Source organism: Gymnoscopelus braueri (assembly GCF_963280865.1).
Source record: "Gymnoscopelus braueri genome assembly, chromosome: 3".
In the NCBI taxonomy this organism is placed as follows: Eukaryota; Metazoa; Chordata; class Actinopteri; order Myctophiformes; family Myctophidae; genus Gymnoscopelus; species Gymnoscopelus braueri.
In genome coordinates, this window is record NC_137612.1 from 34,100,753 (window position 1) to 34,126,940 (window position 26,188).

The window sequence follows — 26,188 nt, forward strand, 5'->3', positions numbered from 1 at the left end:
CCAGAGGTCCATCTAGTGCAGAAGGCTCACCAAGTGGAATACAATTATTTTCATGATAAGAATTATGGTTAGTGAATTGTTATATAATAACCTCTGCTGTTTTCACTACCTGCAATAGTGCTGTTTCAGACTGAAATGTAGTCTGGAAAAGCAACAATGTCAGCAGCAAAAACAACGATGATTTTAACTAGTTTAACCTACTTGAACAGAAATAAAATATGGGCCGACGATGCAAGCAATAACAACCATCTGTAATGGACGGTCAAACATAGCCTTGGATCAAGGTTAGGTCAAACAATACCTTGACTTATAGTGGGCTAAATAATGTCAGCGCAATCGGCTATGAAGAAGACATGACAGAATCAAATAATAGGCCCTGCTATCAATAATAAATTAGGGATGACTCACAGAATGATTTAGCATTTGACTATATGCTACTATGATAACGTTTAAATAAAAAGCCTATACAGATCAACAGAAGGCTGAACAAACTCTAGATTTTGAGTAGTTACTGATCATTCAGAATGCATTATATTTTTACAATATTATTATTATTATTACTATTATTATAGATGTAGACCTACTCATGGACCTGACCTAGAACTCTACTCTATGTGTAAAAAGTATGCACTATGCACGCCATCTAGTGAAGAAACATGTAATCACATCTATAGCCTAACAAAGTGAATTCTTTGTGGGTAAAAATCTAAGCTACTTTAACAAAATATGTAAGTAATTCATTGTGATAACATGAACTGTCGTAATATAATGCTGCAGCTGGATTATTTATCAGGCAGCAAGAAAGTAACGCATCTTATGTCATTTACCATTTGCTAGCAAAATCATATAGCTTCTATAGGGCCTTGGTGTCTGTTGCATTTGAACGCTACCCTATACAGTAGGCAGGCAAATAATAATACACTTTATTTGTATAGCACTTTTAAAAACTATGTTTACAAAGTGCTTCACAGACATAAAAACCACAGCCAAGCAAAGTGTGGAAAAACAGAACAAACAATAAGAACATGGAAGGGGCAATAAAACCGAAATTCAAGAATGAACAGTCTAGTTGTCCATTCCTCTAGTTAAAGCCATTTTATAGGAATACGTTTAAGAGTTTTAAAAGTGGCCACTGAAGTAGCCTGTCCAATGGAAGTTTATTCCAAAAACGTGGAGCCCTTGCGGAAAATGCTCTATTGCCTTCTGTTACAAGCCTTGTCCTGGGGACCTTGAGCTGGTCCTGTCTGTGTATTGAGAATTATCAAACAATCACACAAGTAGGCCTACAGCACACCCATATTTCTCTATGCTGGCCACTAATAGCACCACTGGAGCAATTGCATTTAATTATGAATGGCCCAACATGCAAACTTCGATTACACCAACTCTGGTATTTTGTAAAGTTAAAGTTATGTTGTGTCCCATTGACCCGTTACCCTCAGCCAAAATCAAACAGCTTTAAGTTAGCTCATTATAGAAAAACAATATACTGTTGACTTAAGAAAACGCTATCAAGCGATCAACTACTTTACTTTATTGACGGTTAGCCCAGAATGCACTCTACTCCACTACATAAGTATATTAAATATATATGAATGCCAATACTTTTACTCAAGTCGAATTTTGAATACATTCCTGTCACACATTTCCATTATGTTCCTGTTTGAAGAAGTCACTTAAAGTAGTATTGTTTCATGTGTGCAGGAGACCGAAAAAGAAACAAAAAAGGGGAAAGGGGATAATGCTATGTTGGATCCAAACAAGTAAATACAATTCTTACTTGTCATTGCATGGATAATGATTAGGGGTGGGGAAAAAACACAAAAATACAGTATCGTTTTAACTTTATGAAGTCACACAAAACAGTTATGTACAAACATACATCTGTGGTGGTACTGGCATGGTAATGGTTCAGTGTGATATGATTATGGATGGATTCATAAACACATGAACTACTGTACTCTAGGGCTGCAACAAATAATCAAACTAATCAATGTAATAGATTAAAAAAAATCATCTATCAGAAGAGCTGCTTCATTCATTAAAATGTATCTTATCTATATGAAGTTCAAGTTGTCCGTCAATGCGTCGTACAGACAGAAATTGCAATGTTAGCTCAAATCAGTGGTTACTGGTTAGCCATCGGTTTCTGTTGTGTATGACATTAGGCCAGAGCTCAATCAGCAAGAAAGAGAGAGAGAGAGATACAGACGTAGAGAGTGAGAGGGAGGGAGGTAGAGTAAGAGGGGTAGGGGTAGGGAGAGAGCCTACATCACCCACGCAATAACCTGGGCAATGCTGGGTACCAACAATCTGACAAGCTGATCGACGTGTGGCATTTTTTTCTATCAATACAAATCCCTCTCAATTATTTGATAAATTGAAAAAGTAATCGAAACTAATAATTGCTAAGTAAATGCTAGCTGCAGCTCTACTGCACGTGATTATTGTTTTCGTAGGATGCAAGACGCGGCTTGTGATTGGCTGAAATGGGGGTAGGGAGCGCTCGGCTGTGTTCACTTGGGCTGCGCAAGAGGCGGTGTAGACGTCTCGGAAATACCGAAAATAGGGGGGGGGGGGGGGGACATAACTCGGACGGGGCTGAGTCGGCTGAAGCGGACTTTGCAACTTTCGGCAAGGCAACTCGCTCGCCTGAGCTCGCTCGGCGGTGCCTCTCGTGGCTCAAATCCGCTTCAGACGGCGCGCCTCCGCCAAAACCAAGCGCACCCTTACGTCTCGCCTCCTACAAAAACAATAATAGCCTACTGCACACTGTGCAATACAGGATGTTGCCATGAGCACCCCCCCACACACACACACACACTCACACAGACACACACACACACTCTTCCCAGCTGCCACTCATAGTTCTTTCTGCTTTTCTCCATCCTCCGGTCCTTCCTCTGTTTCTGTCACTATTGCTGCCTGCTGTGCTTCACGCTGACGCTCTGCGTCTGTCACAGTCATGGGATGCAGAGGGAAGAACCCAGCCAATCCTGCAGAGAAGAAGAAAAATAAATCACAAGGTTCACTACACAATTTCAGGGGTAACTGCTGAAGAGCTGTCCAATGTTGCCCAGATGGGACAAGCACTTTATGGGGGTAAAGAAGTCTAGATTTACCTTGTGTAAACATATGTGTATGTGAAATATGAATAGCAATATTATATATAATGTGACTGATGGCAACATGCAACAGATGTGGTTTCATCTCATGGTTTTGTAGTAGGGACTATGGGTACTTAAGATGGTTACTTTCTGTTTAGTCTGAGCTGAGGAAGAACTTGTTGCTCAAAACGTCACTTTGTTGCATTAAATAAAATCCTTTTTTATGGGAGCTATTTGTTGTGCAGACCTTTCTGCTCTAATCTTTTCTGGGATGTTCATGTTTTTTCTTCTTTCCTTGTCTTTTCTTGTTAAGAAGCCAACCCAAATGTCCTGAAGTTGTATTTATCTATCATTACATAATTAATTCTGGGCTCTATCATTTGTAGCAGTTCCATGGCTAGACCACAAAAGGACTATTATTGTGCGACGACATAATGGGCTTTACCGTAGCATTCTTCGATCCTCTGGGTGTGGCAGAGTTCCATAAAGGCTACACTGAACGAATGATTCCTGTCATGATATACTGCACGTTCATATGGAAAGCAAAAAATAAAGCATTTCAGGGAACAGTAAATATGAAATGTGTTTCTATTGGGGACAATTGCTGACGGGGTGTACTGTAGGCTGTCAGCGAAGGATGGACCTCCTTGATTAAACACGTCACCCTTAAAAGAAATATGTTAAGATTGAGCAATATTGTTCCACCCTGACATGAGTGATATTCCATTCATATATGAATGGAGTGCAGTGCATACACACCTAGAAGTTTTGCCACCGGCTTTGTCGTGTGCGCCCCACATCCCATCCAGTACTTGATTCTGTCATAGTTGAAGCTGACAAGCTTCTCGTTGTAGATGTTGGGGAGGGGGTCGTAGGAACCCAGTTGCTCTATGTATTTGCCGTCTCGTGCCCTTTTGTTGTACGCTGCCACGATTCTGTAAAAGGGTCTGTTGGCCTGTTTATGGCCAGCCATGGCAAATCTGATGACAACATACCCCCCATGGTATTTCTTTAGGAGGATGGACGCTGCAGGGAGAAATGGACACAATAAGCAGGAGGGGAGACATCATGCAGTTGTTTTTACTGACTCCGTCCCTGGTGGATCAGGCAATGAATGTTCTGATTACATAATTATTATGTCCTGACTGAGTGCAAAAACATTGGGTCCAAATCCCAGTTAGGACATGAAACTTTAGAATGCGATATAAAGCAAGTAGGGAAGTACATTTGTACACATTGTTTACAGCTAGCTGCAAGCGACTAACAAGATGTTTGCGTTGCATTTCGGTAGTAGTATATTGCAACCTATTAGTCACCATTCTTTTTTTGACAGGAAGTAATAAAGATTGGACCATTAGGGACTTTTGACATAAAAATACACAAACGGATATGCTCTAAAAGTGTGAAAACATATTTTTCATTTCAGCTGATTCACTTTTTCACAAGATACACACGCACCACAATCTCTGTATGTGACAGGATGACATTCACAGCAGCACTAAACACATACAAACTTCCTTCAATATGAACACGAGTATGAGGCACACAAACTGCCAGGTGTTGCGCATACATGTGCAAATAGTTTACATGTGTTCAGTGCTGCCGTAAAGTACACCGTGAATGTTATCCCGTCAGTGTCACTGTCATGTACAGAGAATGTGGTCCTTGTGTGTGGAGACATTTGACGTACACACCACGTTTTTGGCCAGAACTTTCAAAAGTATATGAAACTAGATGACAATAACTGACCAGTCACAGCAATTAATTAGTGGGTGAGTACACATCATGGAGCACTACAAATTAGAATGCCTGAGAAAACTAATCCCTCCGTGAAAATGCATCGAATGTTCTATGGCTGTAAATGTCATACATGTAATGTATTGTAATGAAAGGAATATCAGAATTCTAGGACTAAGTGAGCCGACCTTGCAAATAGCATATTGACATCGCCATCAAATAATAGACTTTAAAATACTTACAAAGATGCACCATGTTGCTTGTTGAATTATCCTGCAACAGAAATAAAAAGAAATGCCATAAATTAGCAGTGTTAACAAGCAGACTTGTATCGTATAATATAACATATTATACTAAACACATGAATAACTACTAGCCCTAGAATGGCTGTGATATTACATACATTTCATGTATTCCACATGCACAGCCATAGATCGCTCCTATGCCCGCACAGGTAGCAGACTGATCTTGGCAGTGTTTAACATGCGCTGCGTGTGTACTACTCAACCAAAAATGTATTCCTGCGACTTGGGGAGTCAGATATTGTCCTCTAGTTTCATATCCATTTGAAAGTTCTGTCACAAAACATGTGTTATTGTGTTTAGTAAAAAGATCTCCACAATGACATTTCCACGCACTGCACATGGCCAACATTCTCTGTCAGTGACGGGCCCAAAATGATTGCTGGACTGAACAAATCTCTGAACATAATGTGGGAGCACTCCCCAAAGGAGCACATATGATATGTATGGGACACAGGATTAACAGGTGTGATTAATTACCCCACACACCAATCACAATGCACCTGTTAAATGTGTGTACCATACATATGTGCTCCCCGTTCCCAAAGGAAGTTTTCATTTGTTCAGTCCAGAGAATGTTGTCCGAGTGCAGCTCGTGGAAAAGTGGAGATATTTTACTAAAAACATGTTTTCTGTCAGAACTTTCAAATGGATATGAAACTAAAGGACAATATCGGACTCCCAAGTCGCAGGAATTCATTATTGGGTGAGTACCTAAACACCGCCAACATCAGTCTGCTACCCAGGCGGGCATACAGTAGGTGTGATCTATGGCTGTGTATTTGGAATGGTAACAGGATAGGTAGGCACCAAGGAAAAGTGGGCAGCTAGGTGTTAAATTGGCTACCCATCTTTTCCAGTATGGAAAAATAAAAATAAATAAATAAAGTATACATGATTAAAACTAGCCCTAGAATGTCTGTGATCTTACATACATTTCATGTATTTCAAAAACATGCTTAAACATTCGACAATGAATTAAGGTCTAATATTTCTACAGTTGCTACAAAACCGGTCCTGCCGGTCCTGTCATTTTGTGGCACAAACAAGAATGTTTTAACATTTAGGTCAAAATTGCCAATTTGACATGGAGGTGCCCAGATGCCCGATGTCCATAGTGCCCACCTATCCCGTATTCTTTTGAATACATGAGAGATGTATGTAATATCACAGCCATCTAGGGCTAAACAGCTACATAACTGGCATTGCCATAGATAGACGACAGCTAGATTAACATGTCACACAACATTGGGTTGATTTAAATACCTTTGCCGCTGTTTAAGTGAAGCTCAAATATGTCTGTTGTTAAAGCTTGGTATGTATAATATAATGACGTTTGGTTGTGGTAAACAGTTAAGACTTACTGTTAGCACCGTCTGTTTGGGAATAATGTGACTTTCAGGACGCAGCCATGTTTACTGTACGCAGGAAGTTACGTCCCGTGTTGCCAGGTTTTGTGAGAAATAAGCAACCAGGTCCATGAAAACAAGCCCGTGATGCAACGCTTTGAGAGCTTGTAGAATAGATCTTCTATTTTCCAAAAAATCTTGGACAAAAATCTGAAAGATTATATTTCTGAAACGACGCAAATCTTGCAAGGGGGTCCCTGACACAAATGTTTTTTCAGTGGACAAATACATAATAATTTGGGGGTCCTTGACATGAAAAGGTTTGAGAAACACTGGTTTAAACAACATTAGGAAAAAAGCTCAAATAATCAACTACACTTTGGAAACCAGACCCCAAAAAAGCGCAACCTGCAAGGACCAATTCATATTTACAAGCAAAAAAGCCCAAAGTCGCTTATAATAAGCCGACATGGCAACACTGGAAGTCCCGTCATAATCATAGAGGGTCATAATGGTTCTTCCTTTTCTTCTTCTTTTAGTTTTATGGCGGGATATTGCTTTCAGGTGCGTGTCGCCACCTACTGTACCGGAATGTGTAGTACCGAGTCCCTGGATTACTTCACACATCGTTAGACAAATACAGTGGTGGAAAAAGACAAGTACTCACATTTCTTACTTAAGTAAAAGTATCAACACTGCAATGTAGAAATAATCTGCAAGTAAAAGTCCGGAATTCAAAATGTACTTGAGTACAAAAGTATCGGCATTAAAATGTACTTAAATTACCAAAAGTAGAAAGTACTCATTATGCAGACTGACCAATTTCACAAGAAAATAGCCGATCTACAAGCTCACAATGCGTCACATTGTGAACTTGTAGATCTGCTATTTTCAAATGGCCAAAAAAGGGCTGAAGTGGTTTTGTAAAGATAATCAAAATCTAGTACAAAGTAGCCTAACTAGTAACTAAAGTTTGCATATTGTAGTGGAGTAAAAGTACAATATTTTCCTCTGATCTGTAATGGAGTAGAAGTAAAAGTACTGAGAACTGGGAAATACTCCCGTTAAGTAAAAAAAATACCTCAAAATTGTAGGATACAAAAATTGTAGGCTAAAACAGTAGGCTACTTGAGTAAATGTACTTAGTTACTTTCCACCACTGCAAATAGGAATAATACTTCAACGATTATATAATAATGGTCAAACAGAAGAAAGGGAGGAGAAATCACTAGGTATTTATTATATCATATCTCACTATCTCCTTCAAATATTCCACCACTGCATTACGTCTGTGTCCCACTCTCAAATTATTATGGCCGCTAGATGGCGACGTTGTACTACACTCTGCGCTTACTTTTTGAACCGTACAGACATAAAATTATCCAGTTTACAAAGTTATGAAATAGTTGTTGATTCTGACTCAAACTGGATATTTGGAAATTACATTATTTGAAGAAAAACTAACATTTAATGATATTTTCACTGTAATGTCAAACTAAACAACTCGATAACAGGACTGTATGACACATTATTAGCCTACACAATTGTTTCCTATTGGCTGAGCTATGGACTGTCCAGAGCTATGGATAGTAAAATACCTAATAATAATATCTTTATAATTAGGCTTAATAGGCCTACAACTGGTTTCAACCAGTTTCTACTGCTGACCCTAGTAAGACAAAAACATTGATTTCCTGAAAGTGACCCCGTGGATGGAGGGGTCAGTGCTTTGTCTGATTAGCTCTGGATGTCCGACCTTTGGAAAGCCCTCATCCTCCTGTCCTAGAACATGGTGATTTCACACTCTGATGTGATAAACACGTGGTTGTCTGTGAGGAGAGGTCAGTGAAGACATGAAAAGTAGAGGAGTTTCCATTTGTATCATACCAGTATCTTATACCATCCCTGACTGTCTGTATTTGTAATGCAATTTCTCATTTTAATGCTCTCAAGAAATGACCAATATCCCCTAATACTGTATACCAAAATGTCCCCTAATACTGTATGTCAGTTGTGATGGAGTGTACCTATCTTTCACCATAGTTATTTAAGCATTCTTAGAGAAAAGTCAACAATGGGTCAAATTGAACAATACAGAATTCTTCACATTATCAACACAAATCAATTTATATTGTGTTTTTGCTGTTTACACATCTGTAATTGAAGACAATAACACGTTTTCACGACATGACTTGTACTCAAGGAACTTTTGAATAATATTATGTGAGATAAAACGCTTCTTTTCCCCCTCAATTGAGATGCAATTCAAGGGAAGCACCTCGTTACTGTGTGCTGACCACTTTTCGGTGGAAAGAATCAGCAAATGAATAGCGGCTTTACATACTCACGCAGCAAACAAAATGCATCTTACATGGTGAATCTGTAATGCGTGATTATCTGAAGGCTGACATTGATTCCAGTTGCGTCTCACTCTCCCGTGAGGACCCCATGGTCTTTGGGACAGCAAGACAAGTTGTTCCTGCTCTAATCATCTGTGACAGTTCACTTAGAGACGCTCAGATGACCATATAATATACATGGAAAAGGCAGAAAGCGGGGCCTACATTTAGACCAGGCCTGCTTCAAACCTTGTGCCTTAAGTTGTCTAATTGTTGTCTTTTAATGTGACTATACAGATGCTACTTATTCTTTTCTTTAAGACAAAATATGAAATGCATGAGGTTACACATAACCAAACACTGTGTGGCTTTACACATAAAGTGGTATACATCTTTCAGGAGTTGCTTTGAGGCATTTTGGAATGATGGGATTTATTATGGTGTGTGTGTACCAGTTTATCAGTAGCTCTGATAGTGAAAGTTAAACTATTTCTTCAATTCACTTGCTTGCTCAATTTTAGAGCAAGAAAGACCTTATGTTTTTTTGTAGAATCATAATGGTTCGTATTTGATGTGGAAGAATTTAACCATTAAAATTAAGTTTATTGTATAAACACATTACCTTTGAGATAATTGGAAATATTTGTTTTCCTTATCATAACCATATAAATTGATTTAAACTATACTATTTCTGTAGCAAAATCAAATAAATTGGGCAGATTGTCAAGCAGAGATTGGGCCAAGGTGTCAAGATGAGGCCTCTCTCTCAGACGTCTTTTCAGATTACTTCCTAGGACAATAACTTAACTATTAATAGTTACATATCACATCCTTACCTAAACGTTCATATTGTCACACTGTTGTTATAGTGGACGTAAGGTTTGGTAGAGGTATAAACATACTTTTATTAGACTAGAATGAAGCTATTAGACAGTGTTCCAAGTCTTAGCCAACTGATTCATTTAATAGTGGATCAACCTGACGTTCAGAGAGCAGTTGCACACACATTTACATAACCTTTGATGTGTACACATTCTTCTACCATATAGTATGTTTTTTACATTTATTGTTTAAGTTATTTCCCATGATCTCAGACAGTAACTGAATTGGAATGTACAGAGATCAAAAGAGGGAGAGGGGAGTACAGTGCATAGAATTCACAATACAGATATTTGACAAACTAGACAAAGTAAAACATGCACAAAGCTAATCCCACTGAGTAGTGCATTAGTGCATGTTGTTTTCTTGACTGACCATCACAGTGGTAAATTGGTTATTGTAAAGGTTAGCCTGGAAACCAGACGAATCTGCCAGTGTAAAAAAAGAAAAAACCCTCGGCAGTGATATTAGTCTGGCCAGTTGGTAGTAGCCTTACAATGACAATTTAGCCATTTAGCATTGTCTATTATGTGGATAGAGAGAGTGAAACCTGTATGATCTGAATGGGGATCTTGATACATTGGACTAACCTCTAACTTCTGGTGAAATAATGGTCAAATTAACCACTTTCAATCAGGCATTATTGTGGGCATGTAGGAAAATGGAGGCAGATCGTCAAAGACTTATGTCCATTTGGGACGAAGTGGATTAAGTAAGTTGTTATAGGGAAAACTTTTCATGAATGAGCGTTGTGAGCTTGTAGCTCTGCTATTTTTACTATTTTGGATGAAGTTTAAAATGGTGCTTAATGTTTAAGATATTCCTTGCTGGGGACCCGTTGGAACCCCCTTAAGGACCCCTGGGGGTCCCTGGACCCCTCTTAGAGAACCACTGGTTTAAGTGACTGTGTCCAGCTGCAGCAGAGTATGCTATCTAATGGAAGAGGGGGCTTGGTCACACACATGAGGGGTCAAGTGATCTCCTTTTTAACACAAGGATCTTAAAGATGGTTGTGGTGAGACTGATTGTGGTAGCATGCAAAATGCGGCCGTTTATCTACTTTAACAAAGAGACGTTTTCTTTTTCTGTTCCTTTTCTCTTTTTCCCCCAACATTTGTCTGCAGTCACTGATTTGGTGATGGAAAGCATAGCTGCAATCTGATGATGTCCAGCAGACTGATGACTTGTGTAGACAAGATGTGAGCTATTTGAAAATCTCAAATAGTCAGTGAAAATATGTAACAATACTTTGGGTTTAGCTTTCACACATGCTGTTTCAGGAAGCCTTAATAATTTGTCCCTATCCCTATATCTGGCAAACCACTTCATATATGTATGAAGTAGAACTTCTTTTAGATTATGAATCAATGAGCCAGATAGTTCATGGAGGCATTTCATTGTAATCTCTCATTGGGGGTCAGGACCTGCTCTCTACCTTACTGTCCCACAGACCTCTGCAAGTAGAGCTGAAGCCACAAAGTCAGACTGATAGGTTGTGAGAGAGTACAAGTGGATTTGACATGCACATCAGAGCGTGATACCCAAGCATGCTGGTGGTATCACATGACACACACACACACACACACACACACACAATTCTTGGTCAAGCTAACTGGATTGCAACACTGGCCACTGTAATGAAATGATGCCAGCAACCTGTTCTTTACAAAGAATTCACAAAATGTTTCAAGGTGCCATCAATGTCTGTTTTTATTGAGTGGGGATTTTTTTTTTAATATAAAAAAAAGCATTTTGATAAGTATAAGACAAACGCAGGAATATTCTTCAGACTCATAATGTTCAGGCTTTCTGAAGGGAACCTCGTGTGTGCTCTGTCTGTCCGACATTGAAATATCTACACAACATTCCCAAAGAAGACAAGATAACAATAACAATTTATTGATGGGAAATCCAGTGAACGTAATGGAACAAATCCAGCAGTGAAAATGAGGCTACTCCTTGTAGAACTGTGATGTGTGAACTAAAAGGACAGATACGTAAGGCCGCGTGACCACCAAAGCATTTTATCCCAGCTGAAAGCGCAAGGTGCTCTGCTAAAAAAACGCTTCCAAGCACCCAGAGTTGGAAACATTTCCTGGGCACCCAGATAAAAATGTCAGATGTGAACACGCAGCGCAAAATAAACATTCAGCGCCTTGCCACGCTGCTGGCGTTTCCAAAAACACGGCGCTACGATTAAAAACGTACGCTGCATTGGAAAAAAACATCTCGGTGGACACCTCGATCCCCAAGGGTCAATTTCATTCCACTTAAACCCTATATACATTATTCACTCGTCTATACTTGGTCCCCTACTATTTTTTTCCCCTCTACACCTAATCTGCCATTTTCACCGAATGTTCAACTACTTTTGTTGAATGTTTGCTTATTTTCGCCAACATTTCACCTATTATGACACGCCCATAAGGGCATTAGGGTTCATGTGGTTAAAGTTACACTGAAGATTTTACTCTGTGAGAGGGTGCCCTTGTCTGAGGACATTGACACCCACTCTTGTCTCAGGGATGGTGTAGTAGGCGTCTTCCCTCTTCAAAACACAGCTTGCAAAGCCATGATGACTGGTTCTACACCATTTTTAAAACGTTCCATTATGTTCCATTCCATTATCTCAGTGCGTTTGTGTGACGGCGTGAAGCGAATCATCAAAGACGTTGTGAGATCCACAGCTTGAATAAAACGAAACACCATGGCAATGCTATGATACCTTGTTGTTTGCAGAACTATGAAGCAGAGGCATAGTGATAACTCACCAGCGTCCGACCAACGCCATCGTCAAATAAACAAAACGGAGACACTGTTTTAAAGTGGAAGTTAGGTTGGCCTTCCGTGATTTCATGTGACGGAGAAATGGAAAAGTGTCCGTTATTGGGACTGCTGCTGTAGCATTTAATAGAAAAGGACAGGTGAGCTCTGCCACAGGGCGATAAGAGCCTCGGGGTACACAGGGACCTGGTTGTTTATGTGTTAGTGGCTTATTTACTCAGAGCGAAGGAACGCTGTAGCTCTGCCCCAGCGGCTTGGCTTTAGGTTCCTTCCACCTCACTCCCCTGCACCCACCACTTAATCACCGGGGCTGTGCCGTGTATCGTGAATGTCTTCTCCTTTCACACTTGAACCACTTAAAAAGTCTTTAACCCTATATTCATATTAACCGGAGTCCCCCAGGGGTCTATACCAGTAGGCACCCTCATTTTTTCCCCCCTCTACACCAAATATCTTTGCCGAAAATAGCCGATCTACAAGCTCATAACTCGTTGTGAGCTTGTAGATCGGTTATTTTTGCTGAACATTTGCCCCAGAATAGGTACGCTAGGGTTCATGTGGTTAAAACCCATCAAGCCATATCCTCAACATGTCCAGTTTATTTACATGTACTTCAAAAGGACATCAAGTGTTAGGGACCGTTTTCAATGCTCAAAGGGGTTTGCTTTCCTGTACAGGAGGATAAAAACATAGTAGGCTTATCTTTAATACACTGTGATGTAGAAGCTGCAGCTAATAAATTAATTAGGTTTTGTGCCAGTGTGCAAGCAATGACGGTCAACATTATTGTCAATGCTTGAACATTAATGACATGCCTAAATCTAACTCGCCTGTTACGTTATTAGTTGCAAGTGTGTTTACATCACACGGTGTGCTAAAGGTCTGCCTGCCATGTTTTTACCCTCCTGTAGTTTTTAACCTGTGCAGGAAAACAAACTACAAAATCGGCCTAGGGTTTCATTCCCCTTTAATGTTGTGTGCTGTACTGCAGATCTCTAGGTATGATTTATTGTTCTCATATGCTCATATAGTTTTTCAGCCTCTTTCTTTCCAACTCAAGCCTTTTGTCTTGAGTGTCACATCGGTATCTTTTACCGCCTGTGCCAAGTAAACCTGTTGTTCTGAATATACAGAATTCACACCATAATGAGCAGTGACAGGATGTCAACCACTTTGCCCTAGATCAACTGAACCACCCCCACCCCACTGCTGCCACCCCTTGCACCCACCTGCACCCATCCAGCTGGGGCTGCTTGTTTGCTTCATGTCACTGTCACGATACACTCTTCCACGGTAATGTTTAATTTATACTTTGTTGTGCGCCGGTGTTGCACATTGATGCTTAACTAAGTATAAAACAGGTTCAACCCTCAATAGAATTGGTAGGCTAATGGTGAGCTAACATGGATGAGCCGCATTGTTAGTTTGCTAATCTATTATTTCTGGCAAGCGACACTCGAGGGATGAGCTGATTTCTTTGGCCTAGTTTTAAGTGTCTGTCTGAATTATCCCAGGTGTCCTTGTCCAGTTGATCGTGTCTCTGGTACTACCTCTTACTGACCTCTGTGGAAATCCAGAGAGAGCTGCCCTCTTGAAGTGGCCTTTTGGCTGCGTTTGATCACTGGTTGAGTTATGGATGTCTCCATGACTCGTAGCTCAAACACCAGACTCAAGATGTCATCACAACATATGCTGTTGTTCCTTTCTCTTGCCACACATTATGTGCAAAGTGAATGTGGAAAGACTTTTTTAGGTTTCCTTTTGCATTAGATAATTAAATATTTTCTTTTCTAATCAACTCTAGGGAAGAGTTATTGGGGAACTGTATAGATTTAATGGGCATTTAAATGTCTGAAATTGTATATTAACAGTTGAAGAGGCCCTTATGCAGGATTTATAGCATGAAATAAACTCTTTAAAAAAAGATTCTAATGTTTAAACAAGTTATTTTAGAATGTATGAACATTTCCAAACAATGTTTTTTTTTTTAGGACCGTTGATGGTCTTGATTTCTAGTGTTCATAGCAGACCGTCAGTTTTTCTTGTTTGATTTTCCTCCCGTGTAGTTTCGTATGCATTGTTCTAAGAATTACACATGGTTCCCTATTTGCTATTATCCAGCAAAAAGGAAACTCGTCAGTGTGAGTTCACGAAGCCAGTTCAAACTGTGCTGTGGGTCTTCTTATCCAAAGCTTTGTATAGAATGACAGCCACCTTGCACTCCCCTATTAGTATAGAAATCACCATGTCATGCCTCAATTGCTTGTTAAAGTGTTACTCCTAATGAGAGGAATATCTCAAATCAGTTTCCTCTAATTAAACTTATAACACAAAGTAAGCAGTTCAGCAGGCTCTCCCAAATAACACAGTGTATGTGTGCTCTCCCTCTGCATCCTGATAAAATAATTCCCATAAGGAAGCGATTACCCATTTGGATAATTCTGAGCAGATGTGAACATGCTTCAGCACGTTAACAAGATTCCGGTGGAAGTGGAGACACCGTCACTCTGGGAGCTGCCTGCCACTTGCAAAATCATGACCGGTAAGGGTCCATTTGTACACACCCAGAATTATATTAACACTCAGGATTTTTACAATATGCCATGGACTAAGGCAGTGGTTCTCAAGATGGGGTCCAGGTGTGTGTGTGTGTGTGTGGGGGGGGGGGGGGTTCCAGGGGGTCCCCAGCCAAATTAGTTAATATAGCATAAAAATCTGTTTACCAACATTTAACCCTACAATGGCTATTTTAAAATAGACGATCTACAAGCTCACAACGCATCACAATATGACCACAATATGTTGTGAGATTGTAGATCAGCAGTTTTCACATTTTGAAACATTTTATCAGCAACAGCATTTTTACTTGTATGGGGGTTCCTGGCACAAAATATTACCAGATGGGGTCCGCGGCCAAATACACAATAATTTGGGGGTTCTTGACATGAAAAAGTTTGAGAACCACTGAGGGCAGTCTCTCCATGCAGAGCCTTTGGTGTGGCAAAAGATTACCATAGCTCTGCCAGAACAAAGAAGGTTACAGCTAAACCATGTGTTGTCATACACCATCTCTGGTATATGTTTTATGATAGTATGAATACACTAGACAACAAAAATGATTTTCCTACATTTATATTGATTTTTTTTTTAAAGTCGTTTTGTGTGGTTTTGATCAGCAGATCTGCAACTGGCATCAATCAGGTGATAGTATATGGGATGCAGTTGATTCTTTCTTTTTTTTTCATATCGCACAGGATTGCCTGCAGGGTTTCATCATTTGATCCATGCTCTGCAGACAGTCCCATTGTACTCATTATTATTAACAGATCATTATTGATTTAAAAAAAAGTTGAGTGTACTGTTTTTGCTCTAAAGACATCCAGTCATCTGGATATTTGTACTCTGAAGTCTGATTTGAATCTCTCTCTAGGTCATCCTCAGACGAGCCCTCCATCGTCGCTGCCAGCCATCCCGGTTCTCCATACATCTGGCCAGTTCATTGGTACTTTGTGCTCCTGCATCTTTGAGTACATCCATGTATGTTAGTGTGGGACGTCCTCGTGACCGATGCCCGTGTGTTGGTTCCCACAGCACCAATTTGCTGGCTGGCAGCTCTTGATGCCTTTGGCAGTGTCCTGCTATAGTCTCATTCTCCTGGCTGCAATCTTCTCGCTCACCCTTGGTATTCCCTCGTACAGGATCCTGTTGGTTACATTTACACTCTTGCTGAAGTACTGCTTGCAACATTCTGGTGTAGCATCCGTCTAGAGACTTCTGCAGGGTTGGCTTCAGGGTCCAGCATTCACTGCCATAGAGGAGAACAGACTCTACTGTTGCATAGAAGAAGCTGAGTTTGATTTGACGGGGGAGGTGATTTGAATAATACTGTTAAAAAAAGGAAGAAAAACACAATCTGGATTAATGGTAGTTAATTGTGTAAATCAGTCAACTGATTAGATTTTTTTACCCATATGTTGCAACATATAGTTAAGTATCAGTAATCCAGGGAAGGTGCCATTCCAAGTTCTAGAGGTTATTTAAAATATCTACACTTGACAACACTTTATACATTTTACACTTATATTACTACTTCGAAACCTTGCACCTTTTATCATACCTTGTTTTTATTTGGACAGTCTGGCATAGTCTGCCCAACATTTCATCGCACAGTACTGTACTTGTATAAGCATGTTATGAATAAAACCTCTTGAATCTCAAAACCCCTAGTGACCATTGATTTATATCAGTGAGACATACCGTATATGTTGCATCAACCCTATGATCTTTGTCAGAAGTTTTGTTTTCTCTTGGTTTTCAACTATTAAGCACTGGTGCAGATATTGCCACACTAACTCACATACGTCAGTGTGCTGAACAACAAATTACCAAGCTCAACCACAAGACTATTTAGTTATGGGTGGTCAGCATGTCCGCAACAAAACTGGGTGAATTTGCCTTAAGCATGTGCATGCCTACCAAATGGAACAACGTTCAATTGATCACATTTCCATTCATTCACTGGAAAAGTATTGATTTAAACGTATACATTTAAAATATACCCATAAGGGTCACTTTTCACACTCTCTGAGTCAAATAAACACTCAGGATGTTGTCTTTCATACTGTATCTGCAGCATGTAGGTTTTTCTTTATGATTTAAGATGTACAATATTTTCAATTTTTTGTAGTTTTTCTATGAGCCATTCTATTCATTGTTTCTCTCGATTGCAAACAGAGCATGAATGCATGAGAGCTTGTGGTATTCTGTCTGTGTTATAACCTGTCTGGTAAATTGAACCCAGTTTGCTATAAGCATATTGTAGTGAGTAGTAAATGTGAATTGTAGTTTATCAATAAGCTTTATATGAATTGATTTGTTGTACATCAGTGAAATAGAGAATTTCTGAGTGCATGGAAAAGGTGTGATTTGTTTTTTGGTTAATTTTGATAATATTGCAATATTTGGGCCTAAATATAATCTGGAAAATGTCTAATGATTGTTAATAATTTGGTTACTACTTCATGCTATCTGTTAAATGGAAACAAAAATGAAAGTTTTCATCATATTAAATGGGTTTAATCCCCATGTTTCTTGCCTTTGTTCAGCTTAGTGAAAGATAAGGTCTAAATTGGCAATGCCTTTCATCAAAGGTGTTTTCTGTCTGTGCACCTCCATATGAATAGCTAAACATTGTGTATGAACTGATTAAATGAAAATAGATGGGAGAGAAATGGCAGTATTGCACCTACAAGCAAAAATGAAAACTTGGGTATAATTGCCATGGCACAAATAATGAGAGGCTATGAAAGTGTTTGAAGAGCAGCCCTGATCAAGATAAGATTGCAGACAATATCCTGAAAGAAAATGTACGTGTACTCAGCTCATCTCTGTCTGCAAGAACTGAAAAAGAAATGTAAGTGACAGAGTTCCATTTGAGTCAGATGTAGGATGAATTCAGGTTAGGACAGTGGTTCCCAACCCTTTGTGATCAGGGCCCACTTGAGAATCTTGAGAGCGTTCTCGGCCCACCCATCTGACCACTTAAGAGAGGACAGATGGGTGGGCCCTGTGCATTTTCAGAGCTTTTTTTTTTTAATGATCAATCGATTGTGATCTGGGTTGGATTCATGGAACCAACATGGAAAACTTGAAGTTCCAATTTATCTGTATAATAAAGAAAACCAAATTTTCAAGGTTTTAAAGAAACATTAAAATGTTTTAATTTAATATTATCACTATTTTTGACAATTAGCCTATTTGGGGGCCCACTTCCAAAACCCTCACCGCCCATCAGCGGGCCCTGGCCCACAGGTTCGTAACTGGGTTAGGGTGTGAAGTAAACGCCACAGGCCATGTTCAGTCTGGAAATCCTTCACTATAGGAAAGGTCTGTGCATGTGGAATAGCTCTGTGTATGGTCACATTATGCTGTTTTTGCTATTCCCAACACAAACAAATTGATGGACAGAATGAAATGTAGTCACCCACTAGTGGACACTGGACCAGTGTGTTAAGTTTAGAGTGATTATTGGAGCTAGTAGTATAGGCTAGTGATAAAATATAACTGAAAGACCAAATTAATTATTTATTGTCATGTGTGATCTTATCGTTTTGGTTTAGTAAATGCAAATGTTCTGATAGTTCTAGGCTGAAAACATAATTGTCATAAATGGGCTATAATAGGCACATTATTGTTTCAGTTAAATTTGATTAGTAAAATGTGACTTCAAATTGAATTTAGTTCAGTGGAACTTGAATCTAAACTATTGTTTACATTTCTGCACATATTTCTTACGTGAAAAGAAGAATGCAATTATAGACTTGGCATGTATCAAATTGAAATAGCATTGACAAACATGCCAAAAGGCACTGGTGTAAATAGTATAATAATGATTAATTTAATTTAATTTACTCGATAATCAATAATGGCCTTGTAATTTATTATTGTAGGCTACTATCCCTAAAAATGCGATTAAGGCATGGGTTGGGCTTAATTATCCATAGCCTAACTGCTGTAGCAAATTAATATTATGCTACCAATTTCATAATGGTTTACACAACTTATAACGGTCAGACAATATTACGTTTCCAGGCTTGCAGGGATATTAGCTTAGCTGTTGGACATGTGTGGTTTTCATGTGATAGAAGCAGTGTCATCTGGGGTTAGGGTTAGGGTTACCTTTTCTTTTTGTTGCCATTAGCATCAAAAGTAATCAACAAACTATACTATAAAAATGGTCAAACATTGTTCAAATTGTAAAATAATATAAGAAAGAGGCAAAAATGAATATAGCCGATCTACAAGTTCACAATGTTGCAAGGCTTGTGATCTTGTAGATTGGCTATTTTCACAATATTTATCTGGGGGGTCCCCTGTTCAAATACGATTATTTTGGGGGGTCAGGGCCTGAAAAGGTTGAGAACCTGTGATAGGCTATACCTGTGGAAGATATGACCACTAACCCAAACAGGGGGATGAGGGTATAAGGGAGAGGGAGAGAGATACTCCTAAAAAAAAAGGTCATGGTGAGCTTTCCATATAAGAGTTTCTGAAATTTGCTTTTGTTTGGATTTCACATTGATTGATGCTTGACTTAATCCAATGCTCGTTGAGCCTTCCCAGGAGGCTGAGGCGGTCTCTTTGTGCTATTCTATCCCATGTGAAGCAAACCAAAGCTGGGAGAGTGAGGGTCATAGCTATTCGGCAGGGTACCAGGTCCTCCCCACCGGCACATCTGCATGTGAAATCGCCATTTCACCCCTCCACACTCCCTAATTGTTGCTAAAATTATTTGTGAAATTGCCTTCCACCAGGAGTGTTTGCCACGGCAATTGTCACACAATTTTGTATGCACGGTGGGCCCACAGAGTTGACACATGCACTTTTTTTTCCTTCCTTTTTTTTTTTTTACCTGATTTATTTTATTCGACTTTAATAGTTGCACGTTATTTTAGAACAATTACCTTTAAGCAATTACTCTTCAATATATAATCCCGTGGAATAATCCAGGGCATGGCAACCTGTTGTCATCAATAGGCGGGTCGATGCAAGTCTTGTAATTACCACAAAAGCGGCTAGAAACGATTTTAGCATTCTTGATACGCAAATTGAGTTAATTGAGGGGTTAAGAAGCCAAAAGCCATCTTCTGTCTGGGTTAAGCCTGGTAGTTTTTGTGCAAGTCTTGGCCCATTCAGAAATCACATCATAGGCGATGAACTTAATGGGCAGCATGTTTCATTCACAAGACATTTTGCATGGGGGACAAAATTGCAGCAGGTTGCTGGGTGGGAAATTTATCAGAGGAGACGGAAGGTGGATCAAGATTTAGGCTGTAGCCAACACGTTATGGTTCTAAAAAAAATATAGGTTGTGATATTTGGTATGCAGATATATGATTTAGCACTAGTCTTAAAAATCATAATTTGTTTTCTTACCTATACAAATTAGGAAACAATTCGGCCATTCATTTGAATATATAACAAAAGGTGAGGCACTCATGATTGTTAATTGTTACTCTTTGAGTTGGCAGACCTGCATCAATGTAGCAAAAGTCAAATCTGAAAATAATAAATAAAAATAATAACGTTGGCTGGAACTAAATTATTTTAAATCCGTATAGTATGTTTTTCGAAACTGCATGTGAAATACATCAGGAAATATAATGAAAATGTCAGAAAGCGAGAGAGAGAACGTTTGATTACTATGTTTAACTTACTACTTGTTTATTATTTCAGGTGAGAACCTTGTATAAGCCCTATATGGGTTTCCTTTCTCACCTGCACTTATGTCTCTGTCTTTTAATAATGTTATACCTTTGTACTGTTTTTTATTGTGCAAATAAATAAATAAAACAAAACAAAACCAGAAAGCATAGAGAACACAATAAAAGCCAAATGTCTGTATGTTATTGTGATATATAATATATTTGGAATGTTTCTGTATAGCCAGGTCGTCTTACTTGGGAGGTATAGCGATGAATTAAAAGTGGAATGTGCTCTCTGGATGCTGTTGCTGTGTGCTGATTGGTGGGCAGAGCGCTGGCTAAACCCTCTCTCTCTCTCTATCGTACATAAAAGAAAGGCTGGTGAGCCTATGGGAGAGCTGCATGTCTCCTCCTCCAACGTGCCTCTAAAGTTGCCCCCTTAAACTTCCACCCCAGCAAGCAGACGTTTAATATCAAAACTATACTGACCACAAACCATATCAAGACAAAGAATAAAAAAACACACTATTCAGTCCCAAAAGTGTAGGTATAGGCTGCACCCCCTCCCTTCTGCATATAGCCTGCTACACACACACTCTTCCCTGATCGAGGTTTTAATTTGGCAATTCACTGACGAGCATCATCACTTTTCCCCCCGTGGAAGCAGGCTTCATCCACAACTTTCTCCGTTTGGGATTATATGTTTCGATAACTGTTGAGACCTGTTTTTTTCCTGTTCTTTTTTTTTTTTTTTTTTTTTTGGCATTTGAAGATATTCTGTTTCCACATCCACGCGGATTTTTTTGACTGGACTTTGTAGAACTATAGATCGCTGTTTTTTCTGAGTGGCTAGAATGGCTACTTTACAGGGAACAATGCCTCGAATGATGCGCCCTGTGCCAGGCCAGAACTATCCGCGCAATGGCTTTCCTCTGGAAGGTAAGCAATCAATCAATCACTTTTAATTAATTACACCACCATCCATATACCCATCAGCTATATTATCAGCCTATTTGATACTTATCCAAGGTGTGTATTCAACCATTAGGCTAAATGACGACCATAACCAATTGTTATGCTAAGTAGACGATAGTCTCTTAACAGAAGTTGAGCTATTTTGACAGCAGTGTTAACATGAAAACGAATTAGCATCGTTTTTAACATAGTCACTTTTTAAATTGTAGTAAAATTGTGCTTTTTAAAACGGATAGGGAAACTGTCTGGATGCTGCATTTTAGAGCACAATGTTATAGCCTATAGCCTACTGTCTGAATGCTGCATTTAGTGCACGTTGTTATAGCCTGTAATCTGTTATAGCTACAAATTACATTAACCAAATCGTTAATTTCGTACGCGGTTTGCTGCCAGACGTTCGAGACGTCTAAACACATGCGCGGAAAAAAAAGATCAATTTGTATTTGCATGCATTTATGGGAGCAGTTTTCCCATTACATCCAGTTCGTGCTCAAGAGCTCCGAAGTAAAACGCACAAAAACCACGTAGCTCGCAAGTTGCTCAAGCTCTGGGATTTGTTGAAGTGTCCGGCTGCTGGAAATGGCAATAATACAACACAGCGTCGAGAGGACTCAAAGGATCACATCAATATTTGTACAGCATGCCTAGGAATAATCAAGGTGCCAAGTGGCACACTCTTTAGTGTCTCTTGAATGTGAAATTGGATAGTGAAGTGCTTTGATGCATCCTGTCAGCCAGACTGACCGCGAACGAATTTAGCATGATATGCTCCTCTGAAAATGTATAAGATGATAATGTTGAGGTGACTCATTCTATATAGCCCAATTAATAGGCCCAGTTCTATGGTGGTAGATTTCACATGACTTGTATAGCCTACATGTGTAATTGTTGTTTTTTTACACAACGTTGAGGCCGTGTTATCAAATAGTCATACCACTTTTGTGAAACAATTAAGAGTAGGCCTGCCCTATATACAAAAAGAGCCATGTAATATTATTGATCAATTCTACAGCCTAATACAGTGGTTCTCAACCTTTTCAGGCCCTGACCCCCCAAAATAACCATTCCCCCCACCCTGACAGCACTTGGAATTGTAGGAGTTGAGGCATTATATTTTTTAAATTGTGAAAATATTGTGAAAATAGCAGATCTACAAGCTTACAGGCATTGTGAGCTTGTAGATAGGCTATTTTCACAATTTTTGCCTCGTTCTTATATTTTTTGTCAATTTGGCCAATGTTTGACAAGTTGTTATAGCATAGTTTGTTGATTACTTTTGATGCAGTAATGGTCTTTTTTCTTTGTATTAAATGTCCTTAAATTGTCACTTCATTGTCACTTCATCTGAGGACACCCCCCCCAAAAAAAAAAAAAATCCTGTGGGGACCTACAGGTTGAGAACCACTGGCCTAATAATAAACACTGTTTCATCTTTCTCTCCAGACAGTGAACACCTAACTTGACTACTCTGCCTTGACATTTCAGGATATGACAGTTTTGATGAGACTTGCATTGTTTATTGTGGAACAGTGTCAACCCCCCTGGGCCAAGGTCGGGTCAACCAGCTCGGCGGAGTGTTCATCAACGGGAGGCCTCTGCCCAACCATATCCGACATAAGATAGTAGAGATGGCCCACCACGGCATCCGACCCTGCGTAATCTCGCGACAGCTACGTGTTTCTCACGGTTGTGTCTCCAAGATCCTCTGTCGGTATCAGGAGACCGGTTCGATCCGGCCCGGGGCCATCGGAGGCAGTAAACCCAGGGTGAGTGGACCCATGGAAGGCAGGATGCATGGCCACCCGTTGGCCTGGCATCATGACATGTAGCAGCATATAGGCCTTTTACCTGTAGCAACATCCATCTTTGGCTATAGAGGCCACTGGTTCCCAAACTTTTTAGCTCGAGCTCTCACGACCCAAGCTAGTGAAAATAGCAGATCTACAAGCTCACAAGGCATAGCAATGTGAGGCATTGTGAGCTTGTAGATCGGCTATTTTCATTGAACGTTTGTTTTCTAATTTATGGAATTGTTTTATTTATTCATGAGATTCTTTAGAAAAATCTTTGAATATGCATTTTTTGCATATGTTTTGAAATAATAATAACTAAAAACAAAATGTTAAGAGATATTTACTCGTGACCCATAAAAAGGTCCCGACCCACTGTTTGGGAAAGCTAGGCTATACAACAAACTTTGTAGTAGGCTGACAGACTAGCTTAATTTTCACCGTACGACGGTGTCCCTTGCCTAAAGCAAGCTACACCGTCGTACTGAGTATTAGTAGTAGGCTATATATAAATGAGGATTTACTTCTTGTTTTTGTATGCGGTCGAATTTAAGTGAAAAAACAATTCTCTTCAAATTGACAATGTGTCAAATTATTGCAATGCTCACAGCAGATCCCTGAAGTGATCCTTTATATTAAAATGTGTTTCGATGTCCCATCCATCCACTCCCCTGCCCTTCTTGGTTATTTCTTTTATTTCATTTTATTTTCCATCGCACAATTTCCAAACTAAAGCAGGTGGCAACTCCGGACGTTGAAAAGCGGATCGAGGAGTACAAGCGAGAGAACCCCGGCATGTTCAGCTGGGAGATCCGAGACAAGCTGCTGAAGGACGGGGTGTGCGACAGAAGCACGGTTCCTTCAGGTGAGGCTCCCTCTGGTAAGCACTCCATTTCTTATTATCAGTGAAACAAATATATTCAAAGATTTGCCCACATTTTCACGATTTTTCAAAAATAGCAGATCTACCAGCTCATAGCAAGTCCCTCGGTGCCGCGCTATGAGCTTGTATACATGCTATTTTTTAATAGCCAAAGAAATCTAAAATCGTTTTCTTTTATTTTTTTTACCTTGCAAACTTTCTTTCCTTTCCTGACTTCGATATCTTAACAAATATTATAGAATTGTGGGTTAAAATGTAGCTACGGAACAGCATAGGCGAGCAATGTGGCCACCTTTCAATTGATTAATATAATAAGTATAATAACTAAATCAATTAGATATTATGACCCCACTGTCACAAACATGTTTGATATCGGGTACCTTTGTTCGCTATAGGCTATATTTATGTAACAAAAAAACAAAAAAAAACTTAAGTTTGACTAATGCCTTTTCAGGCCTAATCATCGATTTATTTATTTTCGTCATCATTAGTGAGTTCCATCAGTCGCGTTTTGAGGGCCCGGTTTGGCAAAAAAGATGACGACGATGACTGTGATAAAAAGGATGACGATGGAGAAAAGAAAACGAAGCATAGCATCGATGGCATCCTCGGTGATAAAGGTAAGTTTATAACAACAGCAGTACTGCTATAAGTCAGCTATAATAATAGGCTAATATTATATAATCAGTTGTATTAATTAATGTATTGTTAATAATAGGTGTAATATTATTAACAATCAATAATTTTCAATAATCAATAAATTACATTAAACTCATCATAGTTTTTCGTGGATTGTATAATAATAATGATAATAGGCCTAATAATAATTATCATTATATAGTTTCTGTTTTATTATTATTAGTTACTGTTGAAGGTATTTAATGGCAGCACAAATCCAGCTCTCAAAGCTGCACACATTAAGATGGATATATACTTCTCATCCTCTTGGGAGATTCTCTCACATCCATGGTGGGCTAATAGCTGGCGAATGTATCCCTGCTTACCTTTAACTCCGAGCCAACAGTTACCCGATCACTTAATTATTTATTTATGAGAGCCTGGGCATTTAACGGCAGAAAATTAATTTGTGTAACAAATTCCCCTTTCACTGATTTAACGAGCTCTAAACGACAGCTGACAGTTGACCCATTTCACAATCAATGTCAGTGACAGATCACCACTTGTCAGTTAACGTAAAGATCTACGTCCGCTTATAGGCGGGGCAAATTATTTCACCAAAGACCTACAGTCAGCCCATGGGAAAATGGGAAAAGTTGAGAACAAATATCATGCTTTTTAATCCAGTCAAATATGGCAGTTGCTTTGACATTAAAAAAAAATCTATATATAATAATTATATATATATATATATATATATATATATATATATATATATATATATATATATATATATATATATATATATATATATATATATATATATATATATATTGTATTTATACTATGCACATTTTTGTGTATAGGCCTAGCATTCTATGCATATTTTTGAGCTAATGGAAAAAGAATGCATGCACCGTGCATTTCCAAAACGATACAAAGGTTGCCCTTTAGATCATCAAACATGGTGTGAATTGGGTTTAGATAAGACTCCACAAAGGCTCCTTCTTCTTTAAAACGACACTGCCAAACTTTTTCCAAACTTGAAGATGAACCTCACTTCATTGATGCTTTTCTAAAGTGAAGACTCAAAGGTTCAAAAGCAAAATCCTGGAAAGCAGGGCAGCGGGTAAAAGGGGAATATAGGCCCGTCTATTCTCATTCAAAAATATCGCAAAGAGAAGAGAGAGAGAACTTTGGACAAAGGGCAAGGATGGACAT

At 39.1% G+C, this 26,188-nt stretch overlaps 2 protein-coding genes across 4 annotated transcripts in view; one reads left to right on the forward strand and one right to left on the reverse strand.

The window, feature by feature from the left end:
* Nucleotides 1-1,522: 1,522 nt before the first annotated feature.
* Nucleotides 1,523-6,560, reverse strand: mrps16 (mitochondrial ribosomal protein S16). 2 transcript variants are annotated; one of them, XM_080423854.1, is made up of 4 exons: nucleotides 6,511-6,560; nucleotides 5,087-5,117; nucleotides 3,867-4,133; nucleotides 1,523-2,996 (listed from the first exon to the last, which is right to left on the reverse strand). In XM_080423854.1, exons 2-4 carry the CDS (start codon nucleotides 5,097-5,099, stop codon nucleotides 2,863-2,865), a joined length of 414 nt encoding a protein of 137 aa, XP_080279980.1. In that variant the 5' UTR covers nucleotides 5,100-5,117; nucleotides 6,511-6,560; the 3' UTR covers nucleotides 1,523-2,862. The 2 variants fall into 2 exon arrangements, with proteins under 2 accessions (XP_080279980.1, XP_080279981.1); XM_080423855.1 differs by having other exon boundaries at nucleotides 6,507-6,550.
* A 14,995-nt stretch (nucleotides 6,561-21,555) lies between these two features.
* The window catches only part of pax7a (paired box 7a), a gene marked incomplete at both ends in the record, with an annotated part of 57,199 nt that continues 52,566 nt past the window's right edge, over nucleotides 21,556-26,188 (forward strand). Inside the window, 4 exons of one of the 2 annotated variants that reach the window (XM_080423845.1) lie at nucleotides 21,556-21,640; nucleotides 23,207-23,442; nucleotides 24,202-24,346; nucleotides 24,841-24,969. In XM_080423845.1, coding sequence (XP_080279971.1) covers nucleotides 21,556-21,640; nucleotides 23,207-23,442; nucleotides 24,202-24,346; nucleotides 24,841-24,969 — 595 coding nt within the window. The remainder of the gene's footprint in view (nucleotides 21,641-23,206; nucleotides 23,443-24,201; nucleotides 24,347-24,840; nucleotides 24,970-26,188) is intronic. The other variant, XM_080423846.1, reaches the window with a different exon arrangement.